The 16,520-nt window shown below is 40.9% G+C and overlaps 1 protein-coding gene across 3 annotated transcripts in view; it reads right to left on the bottom strand.

Moving 5' to 3' along the window:
* The window catches only part of LOC133558913 (apoptosis-stimulating of p53 protein 2-like), a 97,437-nt gene that overhangs the window by 31,690 nt on the left and 49,227 nt on the right, over window positions 1–16,520 (bottom strand). For 2 of the 3 annotated variants that reach the window (XR_009808058.1, XM_061910074.1), the window contains exons 7-10: window positions 14,234–14,408; window positions 9,461–9,642; window positions 9,230–9,394; window positions 3,941–3,988 (exon numbers count right to left, since the gene is read on the bottom strand). Coding sequence is in view for 2 of the 3 variants with exons in the window: in XM_061910074.1 (XP_061766058.1) it covers window positions 3,941–3,988; window positions 9,230–9,394; window positions 9,461–9,642; window positions 14,234–14,408 (570 nt within the window). In the remaining variant the exon portion in view is untranslated. The remainder of the gene's footprint in view (window positions 1–3,940; window positions 3,989–9,229; window positions 9,395–9,460; window positions 9,643–14,233; window positions 14,409–16,520) is intronic. The other variant, XM_061910075.1, reaches the window with a different exon arrangement.

Genomic DNA, 16,520 nt, shown 5'->3' with positions numbered 1-16,520 from the left:
TCCTCTCGGTCATATTTTCATAATAATGAACTGGCAGCAGCCAGCGTCATCTCACAAGACCCTCCGGTACCGTGAATGTCATTTAAGTGACGTCTTGGTGAAGATTGATGATCACTCGTTTTTAGGTCTATTTTTTTTAAAAGCCTGGCTGGAGATCGACTGACACACCCCCCGCGGTCGACTGGTAGCTCGCGATCGACGTAATGGGCACCCCTGGCCTACTGAAATTAGATTTTCTTATTTAAACGGGGATAGCAGGTCCATTCTATGTGTCATACTTGATCATTTTGCGATATTGCCATATTTTTGCTGAAAAGATTTTGTAGAGAACATCGACGATAAAGTTCACAAATTTTGGTCGCTACTAAAAAAGCCTTGCCTGTACCGAGAGTAGCGGACGATGTGCGCGTGACGTCACGGGTTGTGGAGCTCCTCACATCTGAACATTGTTTACAATCGTAGCCACCAGCAATGAGAGCGATTCGGACCGAGAAAGCGATGATTTCCCCATTAATTTGAGCGAGGATGGAAAACTCAGGGATGAGGATAGTGAGAGTGAAGGACTAGAAAGAAAAAAAAAAAAGGCGAGGGCAGTGGGAGCGATTCAGATGTTATTAGACACATTTACTAGGTTAATTCTGGAAAATCCCTTATCTGCTTATTGTGTTACTAGTGTTTTAGTGAGATTATATGGTACCTGAAAGTCTGAGGGGTGTGGCCTCGGGTGTGGTGACCGCTAGTGTCTCTAAAGGAAGCCATGCAGCTGCCTCTTTGACAGCTGCAGGAAGAACGACGCAAACTCCGCTCATGTCTACGGTAAGAGCCAACTTATTACCACAATTTATCTCACAGAATGTCGTCGGGAACCATGTTCACTTGACCGCTCTGTTCCATAGTAAAGCTTCACCTTCGGGAATGTAAATAAGGAAACACCGGCTGTGTTTGTGTTGCTAAAGGCAGCTGCAATATAAAGCTTCTCACCTACATCTTTCTTCTTTGACGTCTCCATTATTAATTGAACAAATTGCCAAAGATTCAGCAACGCAGATGTCCAGAATACTGTGTAATTATGCGATGAAAAGAGACGACTTTTAGCCGTGAACGGTGCTGGAAGAACATGTTCGCTCCAACCGGTGACGTCACGCGCACGTGTTATCATACGCGTCATCATTCCGCAACGTTTTCAACAGGATACTTCGCGGGAAATTAAAAATTGCAATTTAGTAAACTAAAAAGGCCGTATTGGGATGTGTTGCAATGTTAATATTTCATCATTGATATATAAACTATCAGACTGCGTGGTCGCTAGTAGTGGCTTTCAGTAGGCCTTTAAACAAGCTTCTGATGGTAGAGGGCCTTACAGTCGCATTAAGGCTACATTTACACAAATAAACTCCACTCAAATACTGTCCATTAATAGGAGGTGTGTTGTGGTAGACATGACATCTGTAAAGCTGCATACTGTGAAGTTTTCACTGCAAGTGCCATTTGTATGTACTAACACAGGGCTGGTCAATTATTATACAGATTTAGATAAAAAAGTGTGTCTGGGGGCCGGTATGTCTATTTTTAGAAACACTAATACAAAACCCCACGATAATGATTGAAAGCTAAAAACGTTAGGACAGACCGCCTTAAAACACGGAATGGAATTTGACTTTTTTTTTTTTTTACTGAATGAGACACCCAGCACGGTGGCAGAGGGGTTAGTGCGTCTGCCGCACAATACGAAGTTCCTGCAGTCCTGGGTTCAAATCCAGGCTCGAGATCTTTCTGTGTGGAGTTTGCATGTTCTCCCCGTGACTGCGTGGGTTCCCTCCGGGTACTCCGGCTTCCTCCCACCTCCAAAGACATGCACCTGGGGATAGGTTGATTGGCAACACTAAATTGGCCCTAGTGTGTGAATGTGAGTGTGAATGTTGTCTGTCTATCTGTGTTGGCCCTGCGATGAGGTGGCGACTTGTCCAGGGTGTACCCCGCCTTCCGCCCGATTGTAGCTGAGATAGGCGCCAGCGCCCCCCGCGACCCCGAAAGGGAATAAGCGGTAGAAAATGGATGGATGGAGACACCCAGAATGTACATGAAAATAAAGAATGTGAGATTTACAATATTAATTATGAAGGGTAAAACACTGAATATTGACAACATATTTTACAATCAAGAGAAACACAATCAAAATGCAACATAGTGAAATATGAACGCAAAGGGTAAGAAAAAACAAAAAAAACAACACCTAATATCTGAGGTATCTCATAGTGACCAAAGTAACTAATTAGATGACCATGGTTAACTAATTAGATGGCCATAGTAACCAGTATATCATGCAGATTCCAAGCATTGAAAGACTTAGTATAGTTGAAGACTTACGGTCAGTAGAAAACATGACTGCACATCATAATGGCAGCTACACTGTCCATCTTAAACATCTAAAACAATAAACCTGGGCAAGATTGAAAAGCTCCACGGGCTGCATGCAGCCCCCCCGGCCCTAATTTGCCCAGGTTTGTACTGCAAACTCCGTTTCCATATGAGTTGGGAAATTGTGTTTGATGTAAATATAAACGGAATACAATGATTTGCAAATCCTTTTCAAGCCATATTCAGTTGAATATGATACAAAGACAACATATTTGATGTTCAAACTGATGAACTTTTTTTTTTGCAAATAATCATTAAGTTTGGAATTTGATGCCAGCAACACGTGACAAAGAAGTTGGCAATAAATACAGATAAAGTTGAGGAATGCTCATCAAACATTTATTTGGAACATCCCACAGGTGTGCAGGCTAATTGGGAACAGGTGGGTGCCATGATTGGATATAAAAACAGCTTCCCAAAAAATGCTCAGTCTGTCACAAGAAAGGATGGGGCGAGGTACACCCCTTTGTCCACAACTGTGTGAGCAAATAGTCAAACAGTTTAAGAACAACCTTTCTCAAAGTGCAATTGCAAGAAATTTAGGGATTTCAACATCTACGCTCCATAATATCATCAAAATATTCAGAGAATTTGGAGAAATCACTCCACGTAAGCGGCATGGCCGGAAACCAACACTGAATGACCGTGACCTTCCATCCCTCATACGGCACTGGATCAAAAACCGACATCAATCTCTAAAGGATATCACCACATGGGCTCAGGAACACTTCAGAAAACCACTGTCACTAAATATAGTTCGTCGCTACATCTTTAAGTGCAAGTTAAAGCTCTACTATGCAGAACGAAAGCAATTTATCAACAACATCCACAAACGCCGCTGGCTTTTCTGGGCCCGAGATCATCTAAGATGGACTGATGCAAAGTGGAAAAGTGTTCTGTGGTCTGACAAGTCCACATTTCAAATTGTTTTTGGAAATATTCGACATCGTGTCATCCGGACCGAAGGGGAAGCGAACCATCCAGACTGGTATCGATGCAAAGTTCAAAAGCCAGCATCTGTGATGGTATGGGGGTGCATTAGTGCCCAAGGTTAAATTTGGGTTGAAAAAAATTTGCAAATCATTGTATTCAGTTTATATTTACATCCAACACAATTTCCCAACTCATATGGAAACAGGGTTTCTAACAGGATAGAAGAAAGCAACTTATTATTACTATAAAACTGTACTGTACAATTACAGGCCCCTAATAGACAGACACCTTGTATGTTCTGCAGTTGAGTAAATAAACACAACAGAAAGGAAGTATGGTGCATCTTTTCTCCCAAAAAACATTCACTTTAAATTGGAGTGTAATATTACATCATCAACCTGAAAATATGGCCCCGGAACACCTTGCATTTTACAACCGTGATGAATTACAACATGCAATGTCCTTAAATAAAATGTGACTCACAATGGCTGTAACGGTCAACAGAAATTTAGCAGAGTGACCACAGAAGACATCAGACCTAAGAGGGAGTAAGGAACAGATGTTCCGCGCCGACGCTAGTTTTGGTTACCTGAGGATGTGTGTCTTTTGAAGCACTCTCTTTACCGGGATAGCCATTCTTGGGAAAACAAAAGCACAAACATGCAACAGCAGTTCAAAATAGCAAATAACTCCCTGACCTTCCTATCAAGTAAAATATTAGCCCCTTCTCTGACTCAGAGAGGAAAAAAGACGAGCTTTTCTTTAAGACGGAAGTGTGTGGGATGTATGTGAGCCGTGCACTTGTTGGTTGGTCGCAGATTCGATGGAGGACGTCTTTGTGCGGCTGTTTAAAAGCTTTGCTCATTATGATTCCAGGCAGGGTGTGTGAATCACTTCTTCACAAGAGTCTTTTCAGGCCCTCCCCTTTTGAATGTGTCACACTCCTAATTCCTACTTTTTGTGCACTTTAGAAAATGACGGAAAAAATGACAGGCTTTCAAAAATAATAACATGCTTTTCCAAAGAAATAGTACTTGCTTTGTGGTTAATAACTATTATCATATAAAGCCCCTTCTTTCTGCATTTTAAAAGCTTAGCATTGCGTTATAATTCTATGATCATTTCGGCCGATCAGCTGCTTTGATTCAATAAAATGACAAAACCTTTCTTCTACATATAAAAAGTGCAACATTAAACCGTTTCAACTCAACTCCATCCATCCATCCATTTTCTACCGCTTATTCCCTTTCGGGGTCGCGGGGGGCGCTGGCGCCTATCTCAGCTACAATCGAGCGGAAGGCGGGGTACACCCTGGACAAGTCAACTCATCATGCTTAATTTATTACAGCATTTGGGAAGCCTGTAGTTGATTTTTATTATGTAAATGTTATATTTTTGTCAACATGTGATAGCAGGGACCCTGCCATTCAAAACTAGGCTGCTACATTAGTAATGATTACTGTAACTATAGCTGAAAAAAAATAGTACAATAGCAATAGGAGAGACTATTCATCCCTGAACACCATGGAGTTCAATTGAAATAACAGACTGACAGGGCTTTGCTGCCCTTAACACACACACAAGCACACTAAATGAGCTAACGTTACGCTAAAAGATAATTAGCCTTCACCTCAAGCCAGAACTGCGAGCGAGCTGAGCTGCAGTTTAAGTTTAAGTTTCTAGAAGGTCAACGGGCTCATAGTGATGTTAGTAGTAGTTGTGACTGGGAGGTGTTTTTTATAATTTGGGGAGAGTACGCTGTCCGCTGCACCCCCTGCTAAACCCATATCTGCTCGACGCTGAAGCATTGACTCCATGCGCTCTGAATACGCACTGCTGATTGGCTTTGTATGTAACCAATCAGATGGTTGTGTGGGTGGAACAATGCTTGGTGCTCAGACAGAGGCAGAAAGCAGAGCAGCTTGTTAAGATTTTAGCTTACAAACTCGTTCGATACACCTCCGGACCGGACCTAAACCCCCGTACCGAAATGGTTCAATACAAATACACGTACCGTTACGCCCCTAATTATTTGGTTTAAAAAATATTATAAAACCTTTTCAAAACAGGATACAAGTTACAAAAGCTTCGTTTGTCTGTTGACGTACACGTACAGTACAGGCCAAAAGTTAGGACACACCTATTCATTTCAATGCGTCTTCTTTATTTTCATGACTATGTAAATTGTAGATTGACACTGAAGGCATCGAAACTATGACACCTGTGAAGTGAAAACCATTTCAGGTGACTACCTATTGAAGTTCATCGAGAGAAGGCCAAGAGTGTTCAAAGCAGTTATCAGAGCAAAGGGTGGCTATTGTGAAAAAACATGGGGGATCCCGAGGCGTTCTCAGGCCAGCCGGGAGACATAGTCTTTCCAACGTGTCCTGGGTCTTCCCCGTGGCCTCCTATCGCTCAGACGTGCCCTAAACACCTCCCTAGGGAGGCATTCAGGTGGCATTCTGACCAGATGCCCGAACCACCTCATCTGGCTCCTCTCTATGTGGCTTTACTTTGAGCTCCTTCCGGATGGCAGAGCTTCTCACCCTATCTCCAAGGGAGATCATTGAGGAAACTAATTTCGGCCGCTTGTACCCGTGATCTTATCCTTTCGGTCATGACCCAAAGCTCATGACCATAGGTGAGGATGGGAACGTAGATCGACCGGTAAATTGAGAGCTTCGCCTTCCGGCTCAGCTCCTTCTTCACCACAACGGATCGGTACAACGTCCGCATTACTGAAGACGCCGTACCGATCCGCCTGTCGATCTCACCATCCACTCTTCCCTCACTCGTGAACAAGACTCGAGACTACTTGAACTCCTCCACTTGGGACATAGAAAACATGTTTTCAGTTATTTCACCTTTTTTTGTTAAGTACATAACTCCACATGTGTTCATTAATAGTTTTGATGCCATCAGTGACAATCTACAATGTAAATAGTCATGAAAATAAAGAAAACGCATTGAATGAGGAGAAGGTGTGTCCAAACTTTTGGCTTGTACTGTATATATTTAGAAAAATTGATTCTTTAAAAAAACGTTTTTTTTTGTGAATGGAATTTTTTGCGACGTTATTAGGCCTGTTTTTAGAGTTGGTGAACTTTTGAGAAAAACAGGCGCTCTCGCTCATTTCCTGTTTCTTTCAAGTGTGCTGCCTTGCCTGAGGAGATAACATCTCCCTTGTCTGCTTCGTCAGCCTGCACTTCTAAGTCCTCTCACATGTTACAGGAGCGGATTCTGCCAAATGGGACTTAAAAAAAAAAAAAAAAAAATCGCACAACTCAGCAAACTGAGATCCAAGACTATAATTGCAAAAGGAGCTCTCGATGTTTCCCCTGCAGAGTAAAGCAGAAAGTGCACGGAGTCTTGTATTGGCACTGGTCACCTCTTGAGGGCATCTGAGGCCTTGGGCCTATGTCAGGCACGACACTCCAGCTTTTCACCCACTAGAGGGAGCTACATTCTAACCTATTACAAAGTAGTGTAAAAAGAGTATGGCCAACTAAAAAAACAGACGCCATGACTGCTACCAAGGACGTGTGCGGCTGAGCCCAGATGCACACAATTGCTGTCGTTTTAACAGTTTTTCTGATAAGGTAAACAAATTTAATACGTCTACATATAGTTCTAAACATACTCTAGCTTATAAATGACCATAAAACATGCTTTCATTTTGTGAAAGTAGAATGTTGCGACCCCATTTGACACAATATGCTGGTAACATTCCTGCAGGATTTCCTGACCAGCAGGCACTCTAACACGCACCAGAAGCCTAAAGAAATACACAGAACGACCGAATAAAAATGTATGACGCTCATTTTGCCAAAATCTTCATTTATTTTGGAACAACAATCACAAATTGTGACTTTTGTGTGAAGTATGTCAACTGTGGTGCTTGCCTCCAATGTATTTGTAATGTTGCACTTATTATGTATTATTATAACTACAGATGTCCGATGGCTTTTTTGCCGATTTCCGATATTGTCCAACTCTTAATTACCGTTTCTGATATCAACCAATACCGATGTATACAGTCGTGGAATGAACACATTATTATGGCTAATTTTGTTGCGATGCCCCGCTAGATGCATTAAAAAAATGTAACAAGGTTTTCCAAAATAAACCAACTCAATTTATGGAAAAAAAATGCCAACATGGCACTGCCATATTTATTATTGAAGTCATAAAGTGCATTATTTTTTTTTTTAAACATGTCTCAAAACAGCAGCTTGGAATTTGGGACATAAGGTGGGGGTAGTAAGGGGTAGCGGGGGTGTATATTGTAGCGTCCCGGAAGAGTTAGTGCTGCAACAGGTTCTGGGTATTTGTTCTGTTGTGTTTATGTTGTGCTACGGTGTGGATGTTCTCCCGAAATGTGTTTTTCATTCTTTTTTGGTGTGGGTTCACAGTGTGGCGCATATTTGTAACAGTGTTAGAGTTGTTTATACGGCTACCCTCTGTGTGACCTGTATGGCTGTTGACCAAGTATGCCTTGCCGTCACTTTTGTGCGTGAAAAGCCGTCGGTATTATGTGATTGGGCCAGCATGCAAAGGCAGTGCCTTTAAGGTTAATTGGTGCTCTGTACTTATCCCTACGTCCGTGTACTACTCCGTACAGCGGCGTTTTAAAAACTCGTAAATATAACTTTTTGAAATCGATACCGATAATTTCCGATATTACATTTTAAAGCTATCGGCCGATAATATTGGCAGTCCGATATTATCGGACATCTCTAATTATAACTGATCTTTCTTTTTTGTTACATGGTAAGTGAATAAGTGTACTTTTGCAGTTTTTCCCCCATATTTCTGCACAGTAACTCCGATATCGTAACACTTGCAAACAGTAGAGAATATGGAGTGATTTTTTTGGTCCAGAACATATTTTGCTTTACTCATTATTGACATATTTCTTGCCACATTATGTTGTATATTGTAATGAGATTTCCAGTTCATTTTCTCATCTAATTATAGATCCAATATTTGTTTTCCTTGCATAGTTTCAGTTTTTACTGAGATTCAAAGATAATCTATTTTGGGCAAACCCTCTTGTAGGAGCCTAAATGCTGTTTAAGTACATTTACACATTTTTAGAAGGTACTGTTGAAACTTATGGGTTATGTAGTTTATGTGTGATGATCATTTGTAATTTGCATACTTTGTTGCTGATACATTAATATATTATTATTTATAGTTAAAAAGAGTTAAAAGGGAATTGATTTGATTTATACATGTATTTGATATTGATTATTTGAGAAACACTGACACTGAATTGAGTTGTTTCTACTTCATAGCCTAACAAAGGGTTAACTCAGATACTGCATGTTCAACAATTTATTTGTCCAAATCAGATGTTAAAAAAGACTGGGAGCAGGTGCATTGTGGTTGTGGAGATTGAGCATTACGAGCCCAGGGGTGAATGAATGAACAACAGATAAGAAGATAAGTTTTCTACCATTTTGTATGCCCATTTTTTTCTCATATAAAATACAACTTTATTTACACATTTCCGACCTCCTGTCCAATACTTTGATCGTAGTAATCTTCAGGTACTTTATGTTTATTCAGCCAAGTGGGACTATTTACTTGATTTGCACAATACCAAAATGTATATTTCACATGCTTATGCTATAGTAACCTACATCATGTGTTGCCTTCATCATAACACTTGTATAAGACTTTTAATATTTTGCGGCTCCAGACAGATTTATTTTTTTGTATTTTTGGTCCAATATGGCTCTTTCAACAATTTGGGCTGCCGAACCCTGGTTTAGGAGATCGCCTGAAACCGAATTGGCCATACTCTTTATACAACATTTTCCTATCTATGGTCTGCAACAGCTTCATGTGTCTAGAACATATGTGTAATACTTACAGGCACGTTCTCCTTCTGCTGCAGCGCTGCCTTCTTCTTCCACAGCCGATCGCGCAGCTCGCCGATCCTCTTATCCATGGAAGCCACTTCCATGTTGCGCTTGTTCAGGCTCTCTCTCTGCTGCTGCAGTTTGGAATTTTGGTCCTGGTTCAGCTTGTTCCGCATCTGCCAAGGAAAACAGAAAGATGACTCCCACTGGAAATAAGATGCTTTATAGGCCAAATGGCACACCTGCAACTCCTTGTAGAGGCGGTCGAGTTCAGCCACAGAGCCCTGGTTGTCGTGGAAGTTCTCCATTTTGCCATTTTTCAACAATTCCAGCTGCCGGTTAAGATCTTCCACCTTGGTGGCAGCCATCACCAGCTCTCGCTGCTTCTGCTGGAAGAGGTTGTTCATCTGCTCAATCTCCTCCACTGTAGGTGAAGAGAAGGGTGGGAAAGATGGCAACATTAGAATGTTGGGAAATAATATATATTATACACCGACTTGGTGGCCTAGTGGTTAGAGCAGGAGTCTCAAACATGCGGCCCGCGCTTAGTTATGACAATTTATTGTATGTGCGGCCCGAAAATCTAATGTGAACAGAACTTGACAGCGTCACACTACCCATTAGTCTCGATTTTGTCCGATCTTTACAATATCACGCTGTTCATGGTGTGCTATAACGGCCCTCTTCTTAAAGGGGAACATTATCAGCAGACCTATGTAAGCGTCAATATATACCTTGATGGTGAAGAAAAAAGACCATGTATTTTTTTAACCGGTTTCCGAACTCTAAATGGGTGAATTTTGGCGAATTAAACGCCTTTCTGTTTATCGCGCTGGAGGCGATGACGTCAGAATGTGACGTCGCCGAGGTAACACACCCGCCATTTTCATTTTCAACACATTACAAACACCGGGTCTCAGCTCTGTTATTTTCCGTTTTTTTGACTATTTTTTGGAACCTTGGAGACATCATGCCTCGACGGTGTGTTGTCGGAGGGTGTAACAACACTAACAGGGAGGGATTCAAGTTGCACCACTGGCCCCAAGATGCCAAAGTGTCTGCTGCCGGACCCCCATTGAATGTGCCAGAGTGTCTCCCCATTTGACCGGCGATGCTAAGACAGACATGGCACAGAGATGTATGGATAACCTGCAGATGCATTTGCAACGATAGTCAACGAAATCACAAAGGTCAGTTTTGCTGATTTTGACTGCCAGTTATTTGATGCTAACATGCTACGCTAATCAATGCTAACATGCTATTTACCGGCGGTGCTAAAGCAGACATGGTACAGAGATGTATGGATAACCTGTAGATGCATTTGCAACTATATTACGTTTCCTTCCACCCACATTTAATGCGAAACAAACACTTACCAATCGAAGGATTTAAGTTGCTCCAGTGTCAAAAGATGCAAAAGTCCTGATCGTTTGGTCCGCACATTTTACCGGCGATGCTAACGCAGCTATTCGGCTATGCTATGGCTATGAATAGCGTCAATAGCTATTCGCTCAATAGCTTCAGTTTCTTCTTCAATACTTTCATACTCCAACCATCTGTTTCAATACATGCGTAATCTGTTGAATCGCTTAAGTCGCTGAAATCCGAGTTTGAATCCGAGCTAATGTCACTATATCTTGCTGTGGTATTCCCATTGTTTGTTTACATTGGTAGCACTGTGTGACGTCACAGGGAAATGGCCAGTGTCTTCGCAGAGAGCGAAAATAAGGCACTTTAAAGCTTTATTTAGGGATATTCCGAGACCGCTAAAATTTTGAAAAAAACTTCAAAAAATACAACAAGCCACTGGGAACTGATTTTTATTGTTTTTAACCCTTTTGAAATTGTGATAATGTTCCCCTTTAATACCCACTGAATTCTGTGCAGGCAATGTACAAGCCAAAATGTTTGTCACCTTTGGCTAATCAGTTCACATTTGTGACGTTGCAAGACATATTTGGTCAACAGCTACACAAGTCACACTGAGGGTGGCCGTAAAAAAAAACTTTAACACTGTTTCAAATATGTGCCAGACCGTTAACCCACACCAAACAAGAATGACAAACACATTTCAGGAGAACAGCCGCACTGTAATAGAACATAAACTCAACAGAACAAATACCCACAATTCCATGCAGCCCTGACTCTTCCGGGGTACAATACACACACCCACGCTACCACCGACCCTCCCTACTTGCGTCGGTTGAGGTGGTGTATGTAGCCCGGGAGAGATGGTGCTGCAAGGTGTTCTGGGTAGTTGTTCTCTTGTGTTTAAGTTGTGTTAGGGTGCGGAAATTCTCCCAAAATATGTTCGTCATTCTTGTTTGGGTTCAAAGTGTGGAGCACATTTGTAACAGTGTTAAAGTTGTTTATACGGCCACCCTCAGTGTGACCTGTATGGCTGTTGAGTAAGTACGTCTTGCAGCCACATACGTTGTTCTGCACAAATCTCATACAACATGTTACAGAGCCGGCACATTGATTGTGTGATGCAAAAGCGTGCGCGATGACACGTAGTGGAGCAGTAGTCCTCTATAAGGGGGTGCGCTAACCCCTGGAAGTACTTGAAGGTATGACAAGTGAGATTAATTAAAAACATTTTTATAAGTAGCAGCAATTCATTAATTCGGTAAAGATATGTTTATTGAATAATACCTTATTGAAATATGAATGTAAATTCATAAACTGTGAAAAAATAATACAACAATCCAACATTCAGTGTTGACAGCTTGACTTTTTATGGACATGTTCCATAAATATTGATGTTAAAGATTTCTTTTTTTGTGAAGAAGTGTTTACAATTAAGTTCATGAACCCAGATGGATCTCTATTACAATCCCCAAAGAGGGCACTTTAAGTTGATGATTACTTCTATGTGTAGAAATCTTTATTTATAATTGAATCACTTCTTCACTTGTTTATTTTTCAACAACTTTTTTTGTTATTTTTATATCTTTTTTTCCAAATAGTTCAAGAAAGACCACTGCAAATGAGAAATATTTTGCCCTGTTATACAATTTAATAAATCAGAAACTGATGACATAGTGCTGTATTTTACTTCTCTCTCATTCTCACAGACAGCAAGCTCACCTTCTTACACACGTCACATACGTATACGCCCTCGAGGAGCAGAGAGGTAGCAGCATGGGTAACGTTAGCTGTGGTGCGAGTGGTAATACGAGAGAAAGAAGGTGCGAATCTGGTAAAAAATGAAGGAAGAATTAATTTCCAAGAAAAACAGCAGGGAGTCTACAGTATCGTCTGGCGGTGGTTTGGCTTCAAGTGGGAATATGTCGAACAGACAACCGTAATTTGTCAAGCGTGGGCCAAAAGTGTTGCTACAAAAGTAGCATTACTGCTAATATGTAGCATCATTTGGAAAGTCACCTGCTAGAGACTGTAGAGTGCTTACTCCGCATGTCAACATCTCCGTTCGGTGCCACACCAACAAAATGCCGAGGCAACCATTTCCACATTAACACCGTATGAAATAAATAGTCAACAACATAAGGAGATAACGTCCGCAGTAACCTACCACATAGCGATTTGATTTCTTACTATGCAGCTCATTTTTATTTGATAGTTATTCAAATATCTTGTGTGACATCATGCACAAAAGTGCACTTTATTTGTTTTAAACTATTGTAGTGGCATTCTATACAAAAAGTCAACTTTAATTTATTGTTGTTTTGATACCTCATCTTAGTGACATCATGCACAAAAGTGCACTCATAGCTTATTTTAGAATGTCTCTGACAATCTTGCACTTTATGTTTTGGAAATAACATGAATGTTTGTGCCACTGCTTAATAACTGTTTAATAAAAACACTTATGGTCAATTGTCTTATTTGTGATTTCCCTCTCTGCATGAATATATCTACATGAAAATATCGAGACATATATCATGTATCTAAAAATATCGAGATATTAAAAAAGCCCATATCGCCCGGCCCTATGCTGTAAATTGAATGATCCAGAGACGTTGGTTACTGGATACTTTCTAATACCGGTTTGCCTTGGAGGCTTTGTATGTGTGAGTATTATGCAACTATAATTATTTGGTACTTGTTTACATTGACAAATGTGCGGTTTTATACTGCTATAGTGTTCGATTAAGGACACGTACAAAAGGTAGAAAAGCGCTATACAAGTTAAACCATTTACGTATTACATATGTTTGGCTTGTGCGCTATTGTGTGCTTAGCTGTTATGTAGCATATAGCCTACCAAATTTACCTTTTGTAAATGACTCGACTACAATACAAATAAAGATCAAAATCATTTCTGCTTATTGGAGGACATTTAGATTTTAAATGGGTGCCCAGCATTGCACAAGTAAAGGCACCGCCAGCTAATTCCCTCCAATATCGTATTTTTCAGAAAATAGGGTGCACCGGATTATAAGGCGCACTGGCGACGACTGGGTCTATTGAAGTCTAATTTCGTACAAACGGTGCACCGGATTATAGGCGCATTAAAGGGGTCATATTATGATTTTTTTATCCGACTAATCAAGGTGTCTCCAGCAGTGGAAAACACATCTTCTATAGAAAAGAGGCTTGCAGACAGCTGCTCAGACGTCAAGTCATATACTACAAGAAAAACATTAATTTCTCGTTTACAGTTAATAATAGCATGTTTTAAGATTCTTGGCAGAGTTAGTTTGTTCGTTACTCGCAGTATTAACATTAGACGACAAGTTGACTGGTGGTGGTGATTAGTTTCCATCAAAGACAGGATTGAAAACGTGTCATTCATTAAACTTTATATCACATGTGGTGTCTGCTAATGTTTCTAGTAGTATTTTCCCAATTTGATGCAAGTTGCCCTGTTGCCTTTCTTTCCCGTGAATAATTCCAACATCTGTGCTGCAGGCATCAAGCGTGTATAAATAACAAATTTGTTTAAAAAACTGTAAAATGATTCCAAGGAATCAAAACCCTGGGAGTTTTCATTTCCCTTCCCTAATTGTAACTCCTTTTAGCAGTACATTTTCCCAACGGGAGGATCTTACCCAGTTTGCCATTGCTGAGGCGTTTCTGCTCCACTTGTCCTTTGAGGGCTCGGACCTTTTTGAGCCGACTCTCCTGGTTGTCGATGTTGTCGCGGAGACGCTGGAGCTTCTCCTGCTCAGACGCCTGATGCTGCTGCCGCTGCTCCTGCTGCTTCAGGTAGCGCAGTCGCTGCTCCTGGTGGAACAAGAAGAGACCCAAAAAGATTCTGAAAAAATTGTGCATTTTTGCAGAAGATTCCTAAAAAAACACTAGAGCACTGTCATATTGATGATATTTGACTAAGCTTTTATGCAGTAGGTCCTTAAAAACTCCTTTTGTATAGAACAGGGGTAGGCAACCCAAAATGTTGAAAAAACCATACACTGTGAACCCACACCAAACAAGAATGACAAACACATTTCGGGAAAACATCCGCACTGTAACACAACATAAACACAACATAACAAATACCCAGAATCCCATGCAACATTGACTCTTCCAGGCTACATTATACACCACGCTACCACCAACCAGACTCTCGCATCGTACCTGCCGTCACAACGCTAAAGACCGACTGCACAGTTTCTGTCTTCACAATAAAGGCGCTGCTTCATGCTGCCTGCGCTAACAAAATAAAAGTCTCAAAAAACTGGCGTGCATGGAGTTTGCCGCCATTGTATTTCTTGTAAAGTTTATAAAAACGAGTATGGAAGCTAGACAAATAAGATGCCAAAAACCAACCACTCTCATGTGGTATGCAGAGCTAGCACTGAGCGCTGGGAATAAGAGGCTTCGCGGTGTCTTGACTGGGTGAGCAGGTGTCGGACACCTCAGTCTCCTTGGACGTATCACCACTCATCCATGCGGACTGGACACTGGCCGAGAGTGGAGTCGGCTGTCTTGGTTGCTTTGTTGGGTCTGCTCCTGTCTCTGGCCATGGTCCCTCCACCCCAGCGGACGATGGCGTGGAACACCGCAGAGGCCACCACAGTGGATATGTTACTTTTACTTTTTATTCATAGCTGTATGTAGGAGTGTCTGGTTGTATCTGCTGCTTTAATGTCTTTAATGTCCTCTGTGTTCTTGAATGTTTGATGTTTCCCTCTTACACACATGTAAGAGGGATGTGTACTATGGCTATGAGTTGTTGTTTTTCCCTTGGCCTCAGTCTGCACCCCCTCTCCAGGGCCCAGGCTAAGACCGATTTTTTTATTTTATTTTAACCTGTATCTCATCTTTTTTGTAAGGGGCGCTGGAAGCCGGCAGACCCGTCAGCGATCCTGTTCTGTCTCCCTGTAATGTTTGTTTGATCTTGAATGGGATTGTGCTGAAAATTGTAATTTTCCTGAAGGAACTCTCCTGACGGAATAAATAAAGTACTATCTAATCTAATCTAATCTAAGAAAGGAGCACTTTTTTTCTCATCCATTTGAAAATGTGGACGTTATCAGCACTACTGTCTGGTTCCAATCGATGCAAGTCATCAGAATCAGGTTATACCCCAACTAATATTCTTGTCTTCATGAAAGAAAGGAATCTATATGTGTTAAACATGCTTGTATTATTATTAAACACCTTTCCCTTGTTAACAAAAACGTCTATATAAAGTAAAGTAGCTCGCCTGCAGAAAAAGTTTGGGCACCCATGGATTCAGCAATTAGGAGTGACAGATTGTTTGGTAAACGTATAGCATGTTCTATATATTATAGTTATTTGAATGACTCTTACCATAATATGTTATGTTAACATACCAGGCACCTTCTCAGTTGGTTATTTATGCCTCATATAACGTACACTTATTCAGTCTGTTGTTCACTATTCTTTATTTATTTTAAATTGCCTTTCAAATTTCTATTCTTGGTGTTGGGTTTTATCAAAAAAAAATCCCCCAAAAAATGCGACTTATACTCCAGTGCGACTTATATATGTTTTTTCCTTCTTTATTATGCATTTTTGGCAGGTTCAACTTATACTCCGGAGCGACTTATACTCCGAAAAATACGGTAAATGGTATCTTCCCTACAGGACTCAGGCTAAATCAGGTCCTTAAAATGTCCCAGGCTTCTCAAATTTTAAACACTACACCTGCTGCCACCATTCCACCATTATTGCACCTCTATCTCTTAACAATTTGAGGCATTTTCTTTTAACTCTTCCCTCCTTTAATCTCCTTTAATTATTTTTCCATCCACTCGATGTTACTTTTATCACCACCACCACTTAAGCTCTTCATCCTCTACATCCTATCATCTCTACCAGCTCCTGTCTGGACTTTCATCTTCCTCCTGTCTCACTCTCTCTCTCTCT

This window comes from Nerophis ophidion, linkage group LG09 (assembly GCF_033978795.1).
Source record: "Nerophis ophidion isolate RoL-2023_Sa linkage group LG09, RoL_Noph_v1.0, whole genome shotgun sequence".
NCBI classification, from domain to species: Eukaryota; Metazoa; Chordata; class Actinopteri; order Syngnathiformes; family Syngnathidae; genus Nerophis; species Nerophis ophidion.
This window is presented reverse-complemented; position numbering and strand designations above follow the sequence as displayed.